Raw genomic sequence first — 23,196 nt, 5'->3', positions numbered from 1 at the left:
TTCATTGTATCCGTGCCCTTTACTAGGTAACCTTGCAGTGTTCTCCACACTGGCAAACATTCAGCTCCACCTTTGACACTGGTCTTAGTCACATGACTTGTTTTAGCCAATGGAGGGTTAGCCGTTGCAAAGCTGGTAGATGATCTTTGGCAACTGCTGGGAGAAAATGCCTGGGTTGATCCACTGGGAGATGAGACATGTGGAGCAGAGTCATGCTGTCCTATTTGTCCCAGCCAACAGCCTCCTGGATCAGCCACAGGAGACAAGGAGAAATGCTCGATAAAGCCTAACCCAGCTCAGAAGTAATGCTTATTCATGGGCGTGAGCGATGCTGTAACTAATGCATTCTGCTCTTTCCATTCTCTGCTTCCAAACGTTTCTCAGATTTTCCCTTTTTACTTTACAGTAGTCGTCACCTCTGTTCAGGACCTTGGAAGTAACTAGATTTTGGCACAGTCATTCTACCTTTCAGCATCCAGCTGTTCACATTTGAATCCATTCTGCATGGATGATTTCGAGCATAAACCATAGATCATCACTTGTCTCAGAAACTTTTGCTCTTCCCTTGTGACCTATTATATCAAGTCCAAATAACTTCATGCTCACATTTTTTCTTGTTCTAGTTCCATACTCTCTATTGTAAACTTAGTTTCCAAAAGCCACAAACTATTAATCCTTTCCTCTAATTAGGCTGGCGTTATTATTTTCCCAACACATTGGTTAAATTCTTATATCCATGCCTTTAATCATAATTTCCATTCTTAAATGCTCCATTGCTCTCCCCTAAGCATGAGACAAATCCCACAGTGGGGGATATTATAAAGACTCTTTGCTCCCAACCCATCTGCCCCAGAGGTGGCACAGGCTAGGAAAGAAAGGGCAATTGTTTGGCTTCATTATCTGAAATTTAAAGTTGTTTTGGAGAGTTCCAGATGATTTGATGAAATGCAACTTGGTAAAAAACATTTGCAGTGAGAATAGTTTAATCAGCTAGACCATTTGGTTGAAAATGAATCCCAATTACTAGACTTCCCAGTGTTAATAATTTTGGTATTCCAAGAATTTTTAAAGCATTTCTAACTATTCTTTTTTTAAAAAATTATAAGGTTAAAGTATAAGCAACTGTTACCCTTCCATGTTTGTAAGATTCTGGAACAACTGAAAGGGAGAGTAATAGGATATTTATAAATCGATAAATAATTGCTGAGTGGTGAGGAATTGAATTAGTTGGAACAATCCCTGCCATCCATTCTGTGAAAAGGGGAAACACAGTTAAACAAGTAGAGCAGACACCATCAGTTTAGAAAAACTGTGTAGTCAACAGTTTGCAGAGGAAAAGTCTCTAATCTAAACTTGAACATTTGTTTTTTTTTTCTTACTTGTTTATTTTTTTCTTATTAGATAAGCAATACACGTTCATGACATAAAAGTCAGAGAGTCAGAGAAACAGAAGGATGTAAAAAATTGCCCATAGTCCTACTCAGTAGGGACAGTTATTATCCCATTAGTACAAATCCTTAAAAATCCTGTCCTAGGGCTAAGGTTGTGGCTCAGTGGTAAAACACTTATCTAGCACATGTTAGGCACTGGGTTCGATCCTCAGCACCACATAAAAATAAAAAAAATAAAATAAAGGTATTGTGTTCATCTACAACTAAAAATATTTTTAAAATTCCTGTTCTATGTATATTTATTTGATATCTGTAAAAGGATTCCATAAATTAGTTAATATTGAACATGGCTTATCTATAGCTAAATATAATTTATTAAAGTAAATCATAATCCTTTGTTGCTAAAAATTAGTTTGTTCCAGTTGATCCCTTATTCCTGGGTTATTTCAATAAGTTCTTACTATTTGTCCTTTTTTTTTTTTTTCCTTTAGCTTGTTTCAAATGATCTAGGAATTAATGGCTGGTGCTTAATAGCTACTCAATTTGAGAGAAAGAATAAATACATGAATAATCCCCAGTTGTTGGGAGTTCATGTTTTTCTATTCAACTCCACTTTTGCTGGAGAGCATGCATACAATCTTACTGAAGAGCCGCTAACTTATGGGGAACTATAATGACATATGGTATCTATTCCAAATGCATGTGTGTAGAGTGCATTGGTAAAGAAATATGTATATGAATCTGTAGAGCCAAACAAAACTTCACAGTAGAGATGAGAATTGAACCAAATTTAGAAAGAATGAGCATTTTTCAGTGAATAGCTGGGGAAAACAGAAATTAAGAGTGGAGTTAATTAGGGGCGTCTTCCTAGATGAGGCAAGTCTGAAAGAGAAGGTGAAGAGGGATATAGATTATAGAGGAAAGGCAGACGGTTACTTTAGGGTGGTCAGGGGGTCGTTCAAGGTAGGTACAGCCGTAGGTGAGGCATAATAAGAAATTAGCCTAACTATAGTAGAAGAATTGGATCCGTAGGTGATGAGCTATACATTTACAGGAAGCTGTACTGGGTTTTCCTAGTAACATGTGGGAGGTTGTAAGGCTTGGTGCGTAGAGTTAGAATTATTTCACTCATTAGATTTGCTAAGAAGTCCAAAGTAAAAGCAAGCAATCCCAGCTGCTGCCTATTCACATATACCCATGTACCAGAGTGCCAGGGAAGGCAGATGCGAGGTCCTGGGCTCAGGTTACCGTCTGAGCAACTTATAAGGAATTCAAAGAGACTCCTGGCTATTTTTGTGATAAAAGCTGTAGATGGCTATTTTGGAGGAATCATTTATGTATTCTACTAGACGATTGTTTTGTAGAAGGCCATTTGAAATGCTCTCTCAAGCAGCTGCAGTTTATGATCCATGGAACCATGCTGATAGAAACAAGAGGGGTAATTTGCTCTACAAACACCAACATTAGGCCCGTTGGCATGCTTGTGTAACAGCATGGGATAAAGCAGGGACTTTTAAGAAAGTCCTCAGACAGGGTATCCTGATACTGTTGTTGAAGTCGAGGTAAATGAATGTCCCAAAAGGAAAGAAGCCTCTGGTGTGCTCTGAAATGTTTTTTTTTTTTTTTTTATATATTTTTTAAGTTGTAGTTGGACACAATACCCTTATTTTATTTATTTACTTTTATGTGGTGCTAAGGATCCAACCCAGCGCCTTGCACGTGCTAGGCAAGCGCTCTACCGCTGAGCCCCAACCTGTGATTGAGACCTGAAGTAACATCTGGAGGGCGCCAGGAGGGAGTAGACACCCATGAGCTGTTGGAACCATTTTCTGTTTGTGGTCTGCATTTCATTTCTTTCACTGTTGGTCTCAGTCAATTTAATTAAGATTATTTATAGGATTAAATTAATCTTTTAAGAATCATTCCATTTCATTTTTTAAAAAAATCTAAGGAATGGTAACAAAAAGTGTCCCTATTGGTATTACCCCTGAAATATATTCAAAAGATTGTTAATACTATCAATGTTTTTCCAACTATAGATTCATAGGCCCAGCTGTCTCCCAGGCAGCTTCACCGAGATGGAAAACCCATGACCTATACTGAACTTGACCCCTTTGCTTCCCCAACCTTTTATTTTTGGCTTTCTTTGTTGTCTTTAATGGCCCTCTCCCCAGTACACATGTAAATACATACAAATCATCAGCAAGTACTACTGATTTTGCCTTCAGTAAGAGCTTAAATTTGGCCACTTCTTGCTACTTTCTTTACCAACGTCATCTTTTACTTGGATTGTTGGTCCAAACCACTGTCATCTTTTTCCTGGACCATTGTAATAGCCGCCCAGCTCTCTCTCCACTCTTGCCCTCCTGGATCCTATTCTCCACGGAGCAAATCAGTAATCTAAAATTCATAAATCAAATTATATCACCACCACACGTGAATAATAAACATTGGTATGCTACTTATTATGTGTCCGTCACAATTCCAAGGGCATTCCATATGCAAGTTGAGTATCTTTTATTCAAAATGCTCGGGACCAGAAGCATTTCTGATTTTGAATTTTGGAATATTTGCATACACATAATGAGATGTCTTGAAGGTGGGATCCAAGTCTAAAAATGAGATTCATTTACCTTCCACATACATCTTATACACATAGGCTGAAGGTAGTTTTATATACTATTTTGTGTGCATCTGTGTTTTGACTGCAGCCCATCATATGAGTTCACAAGTTCCAGGTGCTTTACGTCCTTGCTAGAATTGGTCCTCAGTCTTTCTAATCGTAGGCCTCTTAGTGAGTGTGGTTGCTCATTGTAGTTTTAATTTGTATTTCTCTGTTGATGTTGAGCACTCTCTGTGTGCTTATGGGCATGGATGAAGATTCTCTTGTGAAATGTCTGTTCAGATCTTTTGTTCAGGGTAGGGAGGGGAGTTATTTTGTTTTTCCTACTGATTGATGGGATGATTGTTTTTATTTTTTATAGAATTATTTTATTATATATAATATACATATCACACATGATATATATATATATATATATATATATATATATATATATATATATATATATATGTATATATATATCCTATTTACCCCCATTAATTGATTTGCCTTTTCATTCTGAAAACTTTTGATCATATTTTAATTTTGATGATTTTCAGTTTATTGATTTTTTGTTAAAGTTTTCTGTGTTTTAAGAAGTTTTTCCTATCAAAAGATCAGAGGCTATTATCTTGTGTTTTGCTTTTCAAGCTTTATAGCATTCGCTTTTATATTTGGACCCATAATTTAATATTGAGTCTTTGAATTTGTGAAAATGGTGTCTCTCTCTTTATTTTTCTTTAATTTCTGTTAGCAATATTTTGTAGATATCATTGTAACAGTCTTGCACATCTTTTGTTAAATTATTCCCAATTATTTTATGGTTTGGAGCTGTTATACATACTTTTGCATTTAAATTCTGTTTTACAATTGTTTGCTGCTCATGTAGAAATACAATTGATTTTTGTACGTTGACCTTGCATTCTGTCCCACTTAGGAAATTTACTTGTTAGTTGTAATCATTTTCTTTCTTAGACCACTTCAGATGTCTACAAGGACAACCATGTTTTCTATGAACAGCAGAGGTTTTGTTTTCTTCCTTTCCAAGGAGCATGCATTTTATTTCTTTAATTTGCCTTACTGCACTGGCCGAGACCTCCACTGCAATGTAAATAGAATTGTGGGGTGGCTAAATGTATTCCTAAATATTTCATTCTGTTTTGATTATTATAAATGAAATTGTTTTCTTAATTACCTCTTCACTATAAAAAACCACTGGTCCTGGGCTTTCCTAAGTTGACAGATTCTTGATTACTGAATTCAATTTTTCATTATACATCCACTTCAGATGTTCTGTTTTCTTGAGCCACATTCGGCAATATGTGTACTGATAGGAATTTGCTCATTTCATCTAAGTTATCTGGTTGTTGGCATCCAATTATTGCTAGCATCCCATATAATGCTTTTTGTTACAGAAATGGACACAGAAAAGTGTCAGTAGTCTCAGTAGTAATGTCCCCACTTTCATTTCTGGTTTCATTAATTTGAGTTTTCTCTTTTTTTTCTTGGTCTAGCTAAAGGTTTGTCAATTTTGTTGATCTTTCAATTTGATTTATGAATTTTAGATTACTAAATGCTCCGTGGAGAATAGGATTTTGTTGATTCTATTATTTTTTTCAAGGAATTTGTGGATTCTGTTTAAGTTGTCAAATTTTTGACATAAAGTGCTTTGTAATATTTTCTTTTTTCCCCTGTTAGTATCTGAGTGTTTGCAACAATGACCTATCCCGTTTCTACTTTTACTTATAGTTTCTAGATTTTTTTTTACTTAAGTGTTAATAGGAATGTGTTAGTTTATCACTATACTCAGAGACTATTTTTGCCTCTGTTAATTTTTTTCTATTGTTTATTTTCTATTTCATTGATTTTAGCTTTTATCTTCATTATTTCCATCCTTTCATTAGTTTTGGTTTTAATTTGCTTTTCTATTTTCTAACTTCTCAAGATGAAATTTTAAGTTGTTGGTTTGTAGGTCTCTCTTCTAATATTAGCATTTAAACCTATCACCTTTTCCTTCAAGTTTTATTTTCAATACATCTCATAAATTTGGATTTAATATTTTAATTATTATTATGTCAAAAATGTTTTCTAATACCCCTTTTATTTCTTCCTTGACACATAGATTATTTATAAATGTGTGTTTAATTTCCAAATATTTGGTGGATTTTCCAGATGTGTTACTAAATTCTAATTTAATTCCATTCTGGTCATAGCACAGTCCCTGTAAGATTCTATTGTATTGATATTTCTTGAAACTTATTTTATGGCTCAACATATTATTTATATTCATTAACATTTCACAAACACTTGAAGATATTGTTTAATGTAGTGTTGACATTGTCAAGTTGATTGATAGTGGTGTTTAGACAACATCTACATGCTTAATGGATTTTTTTTTTTTTTTTGCTTTTTCTTTAATCAATTACTGAGAGGGGAATTAAACCTCTAAAGATAATTGTCCATTTTTATATTGGGTTTTTAAAAAAGTCTGTGTTTGCTTTATGTATTTTAAAGTTCAGATATCATTACATTTAGAATTTTGTCTTCTTGATCAATCAACCCTCTTTTTACGTCTCTGTCTTTGGTATCAGTGCTTGTCTTGAAGTCTATTTTCTTCTTACTGTAGCTTTCAGCTTTTTTTCTTGCATTTTCTCCACATTTTAAAAATTTGTGCCATATAGTTGTCTGGTGGTGGGACTTGTTACATATTAGTACATGCATGCAATATAACAATATCATATGAGTTCCAAGCTTTTTTATGCTTATCCTTTGCACTATTTCTTTTCATTCTATTTCTTTCAAACTGACACCTTATATATATTTATTGCACACAGATAGTGTTGGAGCTGACTCTTTCAAAAATGTACTTGACAGTATTTTTCCTGTATTTGGAGCTTTAGTCCATATTTCTTTGGGAATTTATTGATAGGATTGGGTTTATGTTTACCTTCTTTCTGCTTGTTTTCCATTTACCCCTTCTATCATTGTGAATGAATTCTATATTTTTAGTAATTATTTTTCTCATTCTATTGACTTTTTAGGTATTCATTTTACTATATTTTGGTGGGGTTTTAGGGATTACATTATTTATCATTATCATCTAGTCTATTTAGAATTAATATTAATTCCATTCAAGAAATTTTCACTTTGTTTTATTTTTCAGTTCTAGATTTAATTTTTTTTCAGTTTTTGTTTCGCTTCTGTTATTCCCCATTTGCTTATTATATCTTTTCCTCAAAATCCTCAGACATATTTATAATAGTTATTTTGAAATCCTCTGCTGATTTCAATATCTGGGACACATTGACTTCTGTTTATTTTGAATCTTTTTTCTTAATTAAGAGTTTCATTTTCTTGAATTTTCCATATGTCTAGCACACTATGAATGACACATTATAGGGGATCTAGCTAGTGTTGTCTGCTTTTAAATGGTATGTCTTATTCTGCTAAGCGGTTGAAATTGCCAGAGGATTTTCTTGGTCCTGCCTGGCTTGGGTTTAATCTTCGTCAGGGCTGGTCTACTTCTGCTGTTTCCTTATTCCTGTGGTGTGACTCTTCCATTGAATGTCTGAAGTGCTGGGATGAATTTCTCTACTGTGGCTCCTCTGGATTATCATGTTTCCCAGCTTGGCACAGCCTTTGGTGTTCAGATCCAAGATGTGATAGTTTCTCTTTGCTAAGTACCAAAGAATTCTGCTCTGTGCAGATGCAGGCATGGACCCTCAAAAAACCAGAAGTCAGCCAGGGAAAGAGAAGCTTGCGACACTTCCTTCTCTTCAAGAGGTTGACCTGCTTTAGCAGTCCTTGCCTCTGACTTATGCCTTCTTAGCTCAGTGAGACTGTCACCTTTTGGTGGCCTGTATCTCCCTTGCCCATGTCTAGAACATGACCCAAGGCAGGAGGCTGGAGTAGACACGAGTCTCACCACTTAAGGTTCCTTTCATCACCATATTTTGTGTTGGACACTGTGAAGGATACACATAGGTAAATGATAAAGAGCTTACAATTTATCCCAAGAGGAAATGTCTGTCTGTGCTATAACATTTGGAGTATTATCCTTGACTTCCAAAATTTGGGAATACTAACTGATTGGTAGGAAGGAATACCAGATCCATTTTTTCCTACATTTTTTAGACCTTATATTTCAAGTCTAAACCGAGGCTAAGAAGGAAGTGAGGAGAGTATCACATGCCAGAATGATTTTCATCCCAAATTGGATCATTTGTACATGGTAAGACAATATAGTATCACTCTTAGAGACTATCTTGTCAAATTCCTTCTAATTATTATTTTTAATTTTATGCACATAAAAATTCTCTGTCTTCCAAGGTCTTAGAAATAAAATAGAACCAGAGTATCTTATGAGAGTGTTTCCCTTCATTGGTCCAGAAAATCATTTGCATCTGTCTCAGACCCTTTGATCGGGTTTCCTGCCAGCCTTCCTTCCTCCATATCTATTTATTACTGAGTCTATTGCAGATACTTTGCTGGAATCTAAGGAGAGAGAGATAAAAAGCGTTTGAAGCACCCGAAATCCAGATACTTAAATAAATGCAATAAAATATGGTTAACGTCTTGGATTGAGTTTAGCTGTGGAAACAGATAGAATGGACTTGTAGCTAAGCAAGATTAGAGAGAGGGAAGATGTAAGGGAGGCTTTATGGAAGTGGTGATGGGGGGCAGAGTTTTGAAGTGGAGGTAGTGTCAAAGGACCTGGAATAGCTAAAAAAAATACTTTAGAGAGCTTTACTTATAAAAATGTTGGCACCTAGGGATCTCAGAACCTCAAGCAGGGCTCATTGTGCTTGGGATTTGGGATTTGAGGCAGAAACTATAGGGAAACGTAGAGAACAGGTTGGTAGGGGTTAGTTATACCAGGAGAGCCTGCCATCCAATTGCTATGAACCATTTTCCTTTTTGAATTTTAATTTTTTCAAATCTCTAAAGCAATACATATTTATAGTCGGAAATGAAAAAGTGAAGAGAATTATACCACCCACAATCTTGCAACAAAACTTTTAAGAAGTTGTAAATCCTTCCAGATCTTTATGTATATATTTTTCTTTAATAAAAAAAAATATTGCACGTTACTTACTATTTTATAATTTGTTTTTGGTTCAGTTATGATTTTAGAAACATTGTTACCTGTTTATAGATATTCTTTTGAAAGATTTGTAATGTTTTAAAAGCATGTCTTATTTTTTCAGTTATACCATCATGTATTAAAACATTCCTATATGTTTATATGGTTGTAAACATATTTGAATATTGGACACTTCAATTGTTTTCAATGTTTTGCTATTTAGAAATAGGTTGTAGATGAGCATTCTTTCTTGCCCATACAGTTAATTATTTCTCTGAGTCCTCATCACTAGCTTTATTGAGTCTCAATCTTAAGATGACAGGCTTATAAAATGAACATACCTGGAAAAATTAGAAAGCAATGGAAGACGGTGCATGACCTCTTTCCTATGAATCATCCTTGATTGTTGCAAGATCCTTAGTGATGACTTTTCCCATATTCTGCCTCAGTACTGCATCTGATTTTTCAAACCTACCATCTGTAGATGGAATGAACAACCTCATGAGGAGGTGATGGAGCAGAGTTAATTCTGTTTAACAGACTCAGGCCTCTAAAGGCCAGGGAGGCCATGAGGGATTCCTCAGGAAGCTCAGTCTGGAGAAGGATGCATCATTACCTTCATTAAATGATGGGAGCACAGCATGTTGGAGACTTGGATGTTCAGTTCAGTGTGGCAGGTCGGATGGGGTTGGGATTTCCTGGAGAAGCTGCCAGGCACAGGAGGACCACCTAGCTGGGCCGCTCTAGAGAACAGACAGACAACAGATGCAATAGAGATTTGGAGTAGGGTTAAGCCAAATAGTACCTAAGATGTTTTCTATGCTGTAAATGTATCCTCTAAAATAATCAACCACTTAATAGGCACTTTGACTTGGATCAGATCAATTAATCCTCATAATCCTTATGGGAAAATAGATGGTATTTGCATTTCTACTGGTTGATGAAAAAACAATGGAGACAACTTCAGTCATGCGAGCAACTCTCCGTGCAGTGCAGTAAGCTACCTCTAAGATAGGATAAGCAACAGAGGTTCACATTGGTAACAGATAAAGGCATTGTGATCTAAACTCCACATTTTATCACTGCATCATATCACTGTTATGGTCTGGATTGCAGAGCAGGTGGGGTTTCCTTTTCCAACAATGTTCATGAAATAAACATTCATGGAGACTTTACTATAGAATCTCTGTGTCAGGAGCTTTACATAAATTATCTAATTTGATGCTTGAAACATTCAATGAGAGGCACAGAAAGCTGGGCTTCCCTGTCCAGGTTAAATAATGTGGTCAAAGGCACATAACTAAAACGTGATGGAGCAGGAACTTTAACTGACACCGGCGATCACTGTGCCTTTGTCAGTAGCCCAGGTCATTTATCATTTCATCCACATTTCCTCTGATCCATGTCAAAGTCTTCCAGGTTAGAAGTGTGGTCTGTTATCATGAACAATTCTGTTGCATGATTCCAGCTACCTGTACAACTGAGCCAGACTGTGAAGTTCCTACCTATTCAGTGCTTGCTCTGAAGATGACTGCCTGTTAGAATTTAGGACATGACAGTTCATTGGCCTCAAATTGGGCCAAATTAGGAATATCCCTTGGTCCTAGGTCCCAAAGGGTGGATTCCTGAGTACCAGTTTGACTATTCCCCTGTTTTTCTATTTACTTATCAAGTGACTTCATGGTTTCCTGTCAACAGAGAAGGGAGGGATAGTTTGATGGTGGCAGGGAAAATAAAGAAGGGCAGGTGAAATCATAGAGCTAACAGACAAAAATCACTATTGCCCCATTCACATTTTATCCTCTATTTCTTTCTTAGCTTATAGATAGCTGCTATATGGAAAGAATACACTCAGTGAAATGAAATAACAGATGTCACTAAGAAACTAAAAATAAAATCAGACATAAACAATCTTATTTCATTGAAATGGTTAGCTGAGCTCCTAAGAATGGTGATGAGGCCATTTTTGGATTCCTGCCCTGAAATGAACCAGGAGAAGAATATTTAAGAAAAATGAAGAGGATATTTGGCATACTGAGCAACAGATCTTCTTCCGGCTCAGGAATTGGAATGAAAATTGGCATGATCATGTTGTAGAATATACAGAATTAAATGGAGAATTAAAATAGAGTTTTCAAAGAATATATGTTAGGGGAATAAAAGGCTAATAGTATTTATATTTGTAGGAAAACAGTGGGAGTAAGTCAAGGAATTCAAAGGTGAAGCGAAACTTCAAGTAGAAAGGGAAAAATACCATTTAAGTCTCAATATTTGTAAATAAAAGAAAACAAATGAAAAGATATCAGAAGTCAGCAAGATTTAATGGGAATATAAAGTTGGTTTCATGGAAGCAAAGCCCTTTCACTGGTAGGAAACAGTTACTGAGAGCTGACTTAACGGTAGAGTGCCCATCTCCTGCCAGTTGTATTTAGCTGTATTTTTCCTCTTGGCTTATACCTTGTACCCTGGATCTGCAGGAAGCCAGCACTGTCCCAGAGTTGTGGAGGGTGGGCCAAGATTAGAATTTGGATTGTCTTTTAATATATTATGCTGATTCATAGGGAAGAACAAAGATTCTGAGGACACACATTGGAATTTAGCTATGGGAGATGAGTAAGAAATATTAAATTGACTCCAACAACTTGAGTCAGTTTGGAAACTCCCAGTCTCTTAGGATAAAGTATATAATCCTATTTAGAAATTCCTAGTGTGATCACAGATGCGACATTGGTTCTTTTCATGGAACCCATTAATTAAAAAGTCCATAATCCAAAGTCAAGTAAGTAGTAAGACAGTATAACAAATTCTTATTTCATTAGCTTTTCAAAATATGAATAATAACTACCAACTTACCCTAATAAATTCATAATAAATTTCCACTGGCTGCTGAAAAACAATGGAAATAACTTTAATCATGGTAGCAGCTCATGGTGGGGTGAGCTACCTCTGAAATAATTTATTGGTTCCAGCTAATTTTTTAAAAAATATTTTTTGGTTGTGGATGGATATAATCCCCTTATTTATTTATTTTTACATGGTGCTGAGAATCGAACCCAGTGCCTCACACATGCTAGGCAAGCGCTCTACCACTGAGCCACAACCCCAGCCCTGGTTCCAGCTAATTTTTATAGTGTGGGGTTAGTCATTAGGTTAGGCTTGATGAGAAACAGATACAACTAGAATTGGGGAAATGACTATGTCCTGCATCTCTCACCATCAGAGAAATTCACCATGATTTTTCTCTTCATAGGCTCATGCCAAAATCTGGCATCTCTACAACACTTCTTTCCGTCCAACTCAGGGAGGCCAAGTGTCCATCGCCCTCAGCTCTCACTGGATCAATCCTCGAAGAATGACAGACCATAACATCAAAGAATGTCAAAAATCCCTTGACTTCGTACTAGGCTGGTTTGCCAAACCCATATTTATTGATGGTGACTATCCTGAGAGCATGAAGAATAACCTTTCATCTCTTCTGCCTGATTTTACCGAATCTGAGAAAAGGCTCGTCAAGGGAACCGCTGACTTTTTTGCTCTTTCCTTTGGACCAACCTTGAGTTTTCAACTATTGGACCCGCACATGAAGTTCCACCAATTAGAATCTCCCAACCTGAGGCAACTCCTTTCTTGGATTGACCTCGAATATAACCACCCTCAAATATTTATTGTGGAAAATGGCTGGTTTGTCTCAGGGACCACCAAGAGAGATGATGCCAAATACATGTATTACCTCAAAAAGTTCATCATGGAAACCTTAAAAGGTAGGATTTAGGGTAAAAATATTCATTTCTTGTCAAAATCCATGGGGGAAACAATCCTTAAGATTATCTGCAATATGCTGTGTTCTATTTTTAATCATAATGTAGGAATTCATTTTGGCAATAGTAGAAATGCATTTAGGTAGTGCCTTTTTTGTTTGAAGCCTTGAAGAACTTAATTTTTATCTTCTCTCATAAGGGAGAAACTGGGTTAATGTTTGAAATTACTTGATTTGCAGTTATTAATTAAGACTTTAAGTATAATAGAAATCTTAGGACATGTAGCTCTCTGTGCGTGTTCTTGAGTTTTTATTACTTTGACTGATTAAACACTTTTTTTTTTAAAAAAAGGGTGTATACATATTATCTGGAAAAAGTAAGTTCATGAGTTTAAAGACCTTTTTCATTTATGATCTGAGGTTCAATGCTAGGTGCTTAGGCAGAAAACAGATATTAGCCCTGTAGTGCACCCACTGGGAGTAAGAAACTATCCTGTCTCAGAAATCCAAATAAAAACACATTGGAGATAAGCCTATTTGTGAAGCCACTTATTTGTAGAGTTATCTAGAATCAATGAGAACCTTTTGTCAATAAGAAAAAAATCATTGGTTTGCCAAACTGGGAGCATTCTACTTGGCGTTTCCTTAAGTGGTGAAACCCTCAGATTCTCTCGAATCATAAGGTGAGTGCCCAGGGAAGGGTCATGCTGCTCTTGTCCTCTCTGCCTTTTGCAGCCATCAGGCTGGATGGGGTCAATGTCATCGGGTACACGGCGTGGTCCCTCATGGATGGTTTCGAGTGGCACAGAGGCTACAGCATCAGACGTGGACTCTTCTATGTCGACTTTCTGAGCCAGGATAAGAAGCTGTTGCCGAAGTCTTCAGCCTTGTTCTACCAAAAGCTGATAGAGAAAAATGGCTTCCCTCCTTTACCTGAAAATCAACCCCTAGAAGGGACATTTCCCTGTGACTTTGCTTGGGGAGTTGTTGACAACTACGTTCAAGTAAGTCAGCTGACAAAACCAATCAGCAGTCTCACCAAGCCCTGTCACTAGTAAGTAGTGCTTCCTTCTCAGGCTCTTGTCATGGCACACTCTCTGCTCTTGGAGCCAAACAGTTCCCAGAGAGCACCTGAAGATCACCATTTGAAATGCTGCACTCTTCTCCCCAAAGATCTTCCAATCTTCATCTTATTCTTTAAATTAGATCCAAAGGAAAAGAATTTAAACACATGAGTATTTAAGATTTGATAAGACAATAAAAAGAAAAAAAAAAAACACTGTCTTTTAGTATTATGGGGTTCTAATCCTTTTTAAAACAGTTGAGCTTTTTCATAAATAAGATATGACATGGAACTCCAGAGCCTCTGAGATCTCAGTGGACCAGCTGAGAATGAGGGTACAGCTCTCCTGAGGCATAAACGTGGACCACCCTTACCCCCAGACTTGCAGAGACCCCTCATGAATGCAAACCCTTCTCCAATGACTCACTGATAGAAATGCCTTTTTTTTTTACACTTATGAAAGTCAATTTTATTTATTTTTTTAAATTTTTTTTAAAATTTTTATTGTTGGTTGTTCAAAACATTACATAGTTCTTGATATATCATATTTCACACTTTGATTCAAGTGGGTTATGAACTCCCATTTTTACCCTGTATACAGATTGCAGAATCACATCGGTTACACATCCAGCCTTTTTTAGATACAGTCACTGAAATGATATGGAAATGCTTTAAAATGATCAATCAATATTTATTGAATATCTACTATGTAGTTAGTTAATCCTCAATGTTCTTTTTTAATTTCCCTAATTTTAAAGGGGCTTATTTTCTTGGGTTTGATTGAATCCTTCATTAAGTACTTATTAGATGCCTAGTGTGTACAGAGCCTTGTGTGGTGATGGGGTCACTTGATTAGGGGGGATTGTCAGTTTACTCACTGAAATGAGTAACATCACCACCCTGCTTTCAAGGAGTAAAGGAGACTATTGAGAATAAGAGATGGGTACACAAACAAGGTAAAGGAGTGAACAGAACTTGAGGGTAAGTGAGCAGGGTGAGATGGTGGGGTACTGCCACATAGTCTGAGAATGAAAACTGATCAAGACAGAGACACAGTTCAGTCTCCATTGTTAAGCAGTGAGATTTAGGATGTTGGATTCTTCCACTCACTTTGTAGCTGCTACAGCTTCAAAAGAAATATTTGGAAGAATGCTTGGATCTGAGGAAAGGTGTTCTGGTTGCAATGGATTGTTGTTTCCTTGTAAATATTAAATTGAAATATTTTTAAGTAAATAAATCAACACTAACCTTCATATGTTTTTTGTTGGTTTAGATTTTTCTTACTTTTTTTTTTCAGAACATGTAGTTTGGTTTAGACGTGGTCTCAGACTCAAATCCTTTCTTCACATTTACTGAGGAATGTTGGTTTGGTGCTTTAGTGTGGAGTTGGAATGTCCCCAAAGGCCCATGGGTTAAAGGCTTGGTTTCCAACTTGGCACTACCGGGAGGTGGGGAAATGTTTAAGAGGTGGGGCCTGGTAGGAGGCCTTTAGGTAATTGGGGATGTGCCCTGGAGGAGAATAGTAGGTCTCCAGCCCTTTCCTCTTTCTCTTTTTTGTATCCTGACCATGAGGTAAGCAGTTGGCTTTACCATATGCTCCCCACCACGACCTAAAAGCAAAGCTGTCAATCAATCAAGGACTATAACCACCAAAACTGTGAGCCAAAAGGAAATGTTTCCTCCCCATAAGTTGATTATCCCAGGTACCTGTCATAGTGACGGTAAGGATGTCCAAGTGCAATAGGAAGAAGGCTTCTTAGCTTCATCTTGCTCAGTGTGGGCTTTCCTTCTTGCTTGTCTCCCTTCTTCCCTTCTTTCTCTCCTCCATGTGGGACACAAAATGGAGCTCAAGCAGTCTCTGAAGTGGCAGAGTTGGGGCTGATAAGGAAGGAGGAGGGACAGGGACAGAGAAAGGGAAGAAGATAGGTCCCTCAGTCCCTCCTTCCTCCTGCCCTTTATTGGGGATGGGGTGAATTAGATGGTGCTTGGTCCTTATTCTGTATCTTGACTTCTCACTCACTCTCTGAAGGCATTGAGCACTGACACTGAAGGGCTCATGTTCTCCCTGATTTCTGATAGCAGCCCAAGTCTGGCAGGTAACTCCCAATTGGTCCTTTGTGTGTGGAGAAGTCTCATAGCCAGCATCTCTGTGCAGGCGGTGGGAATGTAGGGAAGTGGAGGCTGTTGAGAACCATTTTACTCCTTCCCTATTTTCATGCAAAGCCTGCATCTTATTTCCTTGAGAGAGAAGAGGAACTCTGATCAGAAGCAAAAAAGTATGGCAGCAAATAGGAAAATGGGGAGAGAAGTCCCTTTTTATAGAATCTTAATCTTACTAAGTCCCAAGTTTTCAATTCTGTGAATATTTCAAAGAAATCGACACAGATACATTAAAATAGGTTGAAATAGGTTGGAAACCACTGGGTGCCATGGCACATGCTTGTAATCCCAGCAGCTTGGGAGGCTGAGGAAGGAGGATTGCAAGTTCAAAACCAGCATCAACAATTTAGGGAGACCCTGTGTCTAAATAAAATACCAAATGGGCTGGGGATGTGGCTCAATAGTTAAGGCCCCCTAGGTTCAATCCCTGGTACTAAAAAAAAAATAGTTTGGAAACCATAACCTGGAGCCCATATATATGACATATTTTATATATGTATATAATATTAATATTTATTATAAGTATTATATATCACATAATATAAGATTTTATAGATGTTCTACACCTAGGATGATGGATCAAAATGGGTTAATCCTGGGTGAGCCACTCACTGGTCTCAACCTCTCTGAGGATGCACTTTTAGCTAGGTCCCTGCTTCCTATGCAGAACCCAACAAACCCATAATTGACTCTCAAAGCCATGGTGGATGCAAACTCCCTGAAAGCTCTCTGTGGGAACAGGCTGCAACTGCATTTTCTTCTTTCTGGTTTGCAGTTTGGGCTTGGCCTCATATTAGCAACTCCAGGCTAATGCCTGATTGGCATAGTAAAAGGAGGTCCTCTGACCCATCTGTCCCAAGGTGTGAGAGCATTTTCATTGACAAGCAGTGTTCTAACTTAACACGTTGATGTCCTGAGAAGTTGATGTCTAAACCATCCAAATTCATCTTTCCCTTCCTGGGTAGTGTTTCAAACACTTAATATTTGGGGCTTGTGTTTCACTTTAATAAGTTGAAAAATAATATCCTATTGACCATGACCTGTCTGAAGTCTGATGTTGGTTAATTCATAGGCATTGTCATTTTACTTGGACCCAACTTCTAGCTGGCAGACTTGTTTTCCCATAACCACAAATGCTCCTAGGTAACAGAAGTAAAGAATGTGCTACATACTGAGGACATGGAGCTTTTTTGACTCCAGTCCCTGTTAAGAGAGATTTTCTTCCATAACATACTAGATACATACTTTATACCAATTCCTTCTCAAAGGTCTAATTTTATTATTTCATTTTTAAGCAAAAACAAAGTCAACAAATTAACAGCAGTTAGATGAAATTTTACCTAAATATTCATTTCTAAATGCTGCATATTTTAAAAATATGATCCCAACCCCCAACCCATGCAAAATAATCATATCTTGGTCTTTCATGTTTGTTTTCAGATGGAGAGAATCAAAGCTGTTGCTTTGGATGATTCTGGCAGAAAAGTTATGAATGTAGTCATCTCAAAGCTCTATAAAAATAATGCAAAAAATTCCTTCAAGTTCTGAACACTTTTTCTTCAAAATAGCATGCAAATATTTTCTCTTGTGAAGCTAAGGAAACACAATTTGTGGGTATATGGATGTGGAAAATGACTTCTTACAGCATTCCCACAGCACTAGGGGAAGTGCATGTGTGGGTGATCCACAAGGGACAATTCTCCAGAAAATCAATTTCCTCTGACACCCTGCTTTTTATTACTTTCCCTTACAAACACAGCACTCACCCCTCCAGAGAACCAGCAACGAATTGTGCGTTTATGACAGGACTGTAAAATTCACAACACCTCTGCTAGAGCTTCAAAACCAGGGTTTATCTGATCTTTGCTTTTATGGCAGGGTCAGGCCAAGACACCTGTTCTAAAAGGATTATTTCAGAGGAGAAACTGGCTTAGGTTGCAGGTCTCCCAGATGGACTTTTCAGTTTTTGTGTAAGCTGTGGAGGGAGGATTTCATGATTTTTTTGCTTTCACAATTTGTCCACTTTTCCTAAGCACCTGTTTCTATTTTGGAAGCTTAATGTCATATGTTTGAGAACCCTATAATTAATATTATTACAGAAAAAAATATTTTAGAAAACTAAAGAAAAACTTCATTTAAAAGAAATCCCTCTCTGGGTGGATAACATTATTGTTCCTTATTTCCACATTCTCTCTCAGGCTTTATACCAATAGACTGAATTTGTTAAATTCTATCACTGACCATAAACCCCATGAAAGACAACACTTATGCTTATTTAGCACCCCAAGGCAAACCTAAATGTAGAACATAATTTTAAGAAGCGCAACTTAATTATAAATATGATTTCATTTTCTAGCTTTAACTCATGCAGATTTTAAGCTTTTACATTTTGCCTATTTATTTTTAAATTTGAATACCTCATGCCATTAGTGATTTCTTGCACAACACAGACTGCCTGCCTGCAAAAGTTATTTGTTTTTGTCAACTGAAGTGACTAAAATCAGATAGTTGTTAAAAAACACTAATCTTAAGTGTAAAGTATAGCAAGAACTGTGAGTAATGTAAATGTACTTTTTTTTTTTTTTAAAGTGGAATCTTTGCTGGGGTTGTGGCTCAGTGGCAGAGCGCTTGCCTAGCATGTGTGAGGCACTGGGTTCGGTTCTCAGCACTGCAAATAAATAAATAAAATAAGGTTCCATTGACAACTAAAAAAATATTTTTTAAAAAAGTGGAATCTTTTCTTCCTCAAGAAACTACAGTTTACAAAAAGTGGTTTAAATTCCCAGCTAGAAAGGAGTTTAATTTTGCTCATCTTACTTGCTAATTCTGTTGAAATACTTGCATGGACCTTACAGGATTTTCCAGGTGAAGCAAACCTTTACTCTATTTTTTGAAGGTGGACACCACTCTCTCTCAGTTTACTGACCCCAATGTCTACCTGTGGGATGTCCATCACAGTAAGAGGCTTATTAAAGTGGACGGAGTGATGGCCAAGAAGAGGAAATCCTACTGCGTAGATTTTGCTGCCATCCGGCCCCAGATCGCCTTACTCCAGGAAATGCACGTTACGCATTTTCACTTCTCTCTGGACTGGGCCCTGATCCTCCCTCTGGGCAACCAGTCCCATGTGAACCACACGGTCCTGCACTTCTATCGCTGCGTGGTCAGTGAACTGGTCCGCGCCAACATCACGCCGGTGGTGTCCCTGTGGCACCCCGCGGCCCCCCACCAAGGCCTGCCGCGTCCGCTGGCCAAGCAGGGCGCCTGGGAGAACCCCCGCACCACCCTGGCTTTTGCAGAGTATGCCAGACTGTGCTTTCAAGAGCTCGGTCACCACGTCAAGTTTTGGATCACGATGAATGAGCCCGACACGCGCAATATGACGTACCGGGCGGGGCATCACCTTCTGAAGGCCCATGCGTTGGCTTGGCACGTGTATGATGAAAAGTTCAGACCTGCTCAAAAGGGCAAAATATCCATAGCCTTGCAGGCGGATTGGATAGAACCCGCGTGCCCTCTGTCCCCAAAGGACAAAGAAGTGGCCGAGAGGGTTTTGGAATTTGACATTGGCTGGCTGGCCGAACCCATTTTCGGCTCTGGAGATTACCCACGCGCGATGAGGGAATGGCTGAACCAAAGGAACAATTTTCTTCTACCTTATTTCACCGAAGAGGAAAAAAAGCTGATCCAGGGTTCCTTTGACTTTCTGGCTTTCAGCCATTACACCACTATACTTGTAGACTGGGAGAAAGAAGATCCCCTAAAATACAACGATTACCTTGAGGTGCAAGAAATGACTGACATCACCTGGCTCAACTCCCCCAGCCAGGTGGCTGTGGTGCCCTGGGGCTTGCGCAAAGTGCTGAACTGGCTGAAGTTCAAGTACGGAGATCTCCCCATGTATATAATGGCCAATGGCATTGATGATGATCCCCAGGCCGAACAAGACAAGTTGAGGATGTATTACATACAGAATTATGTAAATGAAGCTCTGAAAGGTAAGGAGCCCCTGAAACAGAAAGGTCGCCAAAGGGTAGCTGATAGACACTCTCCAACAGAAACACACACTGCCCCAACAAAGGACCTGGCTGTTCCTGGTTACACTGAAACAATCCAAGAAATGGTATTTTCTCTGGGAGTAAGAGTTTAGGGAAAAGTGGAAGACCAGACAGAAACCCCTAGCTCTACTAGGGATAGACTTTCTCATCTTCAATCACACATGGTCCCACAAACATCTGAAGTGCTGATGAATGTAAAATTTAAGCCAAATGCATCATAGTAGATTTAATTACATCAAACTACTGTTCACTGTAGTTCAATATGTGTCTTGATATTTACCTATTTGTCTCCTTATAAAAAGATTTTTCTAATTAAATCTAATGGATTCCAAAGTTTTATTAAATGCTATTTTCCCTGGTGGACCAATACCATGTCAAAGGGATGTCCTGTGTGCAAAATCTTTTAATGATTCCTCCTGTCCTTGTGTTTTTCCAGCCTACGTGTTGGATGGTATCAATCTTTGTGGATACTTTGCTTATTCATTTAACGATCGCTCGGCTCCGAAGTTTGGCCTCTATCGATATGCAGCAAATCAGTTTGAGCCCAAACCGTCCATGAAGCATTACAGGAAAATTATCGACAACAATGGTTTCCTGGGTCCCGAAACACTGGAAAGGTTCTGCCCGGAAGAATACACCATGTGTACTGAATGCAGTTTTTTTCACACACGGAAGTCTTTACTGGGTTTCATCGCTTTTTTGCTTTTTGCTTTTATTATCTCTCTTTCCCTTATTTTTTACTACTCTAAGAAAGGCAGAAGAAGTTACAAATAGTCTGAGCTAGGCTTTTCCTGTTCATTTGTCTTGAAATAATTATGCACACACATGAACTGTTAACCGTTTGTACCTCTCAATGTTGTGAAATTTCATTCATTTGGCTTTTAGGAAACGTTTCTGTGGCTTATGATAGAGGTTCTAAAATGGGCACAGGTGACTGTAAAATAACGAATAAGGAAAATAATGTCTGAATTTGTTCTTTTTGGGGGGCAATTAAGAGACTGAGAGGCACCATAATTTCCTTAACACTGTATGGGAAGCATGAAAAATGGTAATCACAGCAGAGAAATCTTTGTACAGAAAAATCTTGAATGACAAGATTAGGAATATTTTTATCTGTGCCCATTTAAAATTTTATGGTTTTCTTGAAGGGACAACTGCAAGCATTAGATTAAAAAAGTTAAGTCCCAGGTCTCTCCAACTACCATGATAATACCTAATGGCCAAGCCTCTAACTCACCGAGTTTCCTATAAAGAAGGTAGCAGAATACATACTGGAGAGATGGCAAAGGGGCCCTATTATTCCCTTTTAAAAGTAGTGTTTTATCCAATGCTGCTAATGTCAATTTATGTATTTGATTAATGATATATTTATCAGATTATGGAAATTTATATTTCATGTGAATTTTTAGAGGCACTCTCTGAGCCCCTGGTCCTTGAGGGTTTTGTTTCACTGGTGCCTTGTTGAGGGCCCACACCTAGGAGACTTTTGATAAATGTTTGCAAAAACATAAAGATGAATCATGAGATGCTGGGTTCTTGGGGAAGCAGAAAGCAATTGTGAAATGCAATCTCCTGCAGTGGCTCTAGGTGGACAAAAACATGCTTATTATGAGCAACATGATTAATTGATTTTACATCCTTTTGTTTTTGAGCAGACCTTGGAACGAACAAAATGATTTTTCTTGAGAGAATAAGGATGAAACCGTAACTCATTCTGTGAAGACTGACTCCACTTTCTGTTCTTCAGAATGTGCTGTGAATTTTTTGAAAACAAAACAAAACAAACCAATTCTTAATACATTTAAAATTTCTTAATATGTTCAAAAGCAATCAGGTCTGATAACAGTGGATTTTTTTGTTTTTGCATCTGTGGAAGTAGCTTTGAACTAGTTTTGCTTTGAACTTTTCTACTGAAACATGCTACTGATTCCTGTAGAAAGGACTAATTAGGTCTTCTTCTTTAACACCCTTTAAATAAGTCTTGCTGATTTTTAGATGGGCATGTCTCTTTCTTACACCGGAGTTGTTTTATAGATAGTCAATATTGTATCAGGTGACATAAAGCAGTTATAACAGGCATAACTAACCTTGCTGACACAGGGTCATAGTGTATAATAAAATACTGTACTGTATTATATATCATCTTGAGAGGTGGTATAATTTTTCCATGAAAGATAAGCTTTTGGTGGGATTCTTTATAAAATTGGACACTTTATTAAAATCAGACACTAGAGAATCAATAGTTTATTTTATGTATATATTTTTCAGATTATAAGAGTAATATATGTTAGTTGTAAAAAATTAAATACAGAGACTATATGTAAAGAAAAATAAAAATTACCTATAATGTCACAACCCAGAGCTAGCCACTATTAACCTTTCCTATGTATTTTATGTTATATAGTCAGATCATATCACATATAGTTATGTACTTTTATTAATTTTTATTGTGTGACTTTTATCATTGGTCTTCAAATGTATGGTTTTAATAGTTGTAGAGATTTCTACTATATGACTATACTACAAGTTATTTGACCATTCTATTTGTTAAACTAGTTTCTTTCTAATGTTAAATAATGAATGTTGTTTAAAACAATTTTCTTGCTACAACATTTACATTCATTTCCTTGAGTGTTCAGAGAAGTAGCTCTGCTCTTTGATGAAGTATTATAATAAATGTGCCTGCAACTTTATCTTTTTTTGTAATCATGTGTCTGATTACTAGCTACTTATTTTTTTAATTAAAATTTTTTGAGTTGAACTAAGCCACTTAAGATGTGACTGGAGAATGTGACCTACCAATGATGGACGATGGCGGAGGCAGGGAAGGTGTCCCGGGGAGTCCATGTGGTTGAGCTGAAAGAGAATTTCAGACACAGAGACAGTGAAATAAAGGAAAAGCTGAAAGGGATAAAATAGAGAAGCCAAAGTACCCAAGAGGAATGACATCTCAAAGCCATTCAACTCAACTGTAACGAGAGTATCATGTTAACTTTGAATCCTGGCTGACCTTCAGAACTGGCGCTCTGCTTGGTTCAAAGGAGCGAGGGCACCTCTCAGATTAGGCTTGGTACTCCCAGGA

At 37.4% G+C, this 23,196-nt stretch overlaps 1 protein-coding gene across 1 annotated transcript in view; it reads left to right on the top strand.

Annotated features, from left to right (window-relative positions):
* The window catches only part of Kl (klotho), a 43,358-nt gene extending 22,431 nt beyond the window's left edge, over positions 1-20,927 (top strand). Inside the window, exons 2-5 of the mRNA XM_027928996.2 lie at positions 12,327-12,837; positions 13,569-13,837; positions 18,953-20,054; positions 20,551-20,927. Coding sequence (XP_027784797.2) covers positions 12,327-12,837; positions 13,569-13,837; positions 18,953-20,054; positions 20,551-20,888 — 2,220 coding nt within the window. The 3' untranslated portion in view covers positions 20,889-20,927. The remainder of the gene's footprint in view (positions 1-12,326; positions 12,838-13,568; positions 13,838-18,952; positions 20,055-20,550) is intronic.
* Positions 20,928-23,196: the final 2,269 nt, after the last annotated feature.

This window comes from Marmota flaviventris, chromosome 4 (genome assembly GCF_047511675.1).
Source record: "Marmota flaviventris isolate mMarFla1 chromosome 4, mMarFla1.hap1, whole genome shotgun sequence".
Lineage (NCBI taxonomy): Eukaryota > Metazoa > Chordata > Mammalia > Rodentia > Sciuridae > Marmota > Marmota flaviventris.
This window is presented reverse-complemented; position numbering and strand designations above follow the sequence as displayed.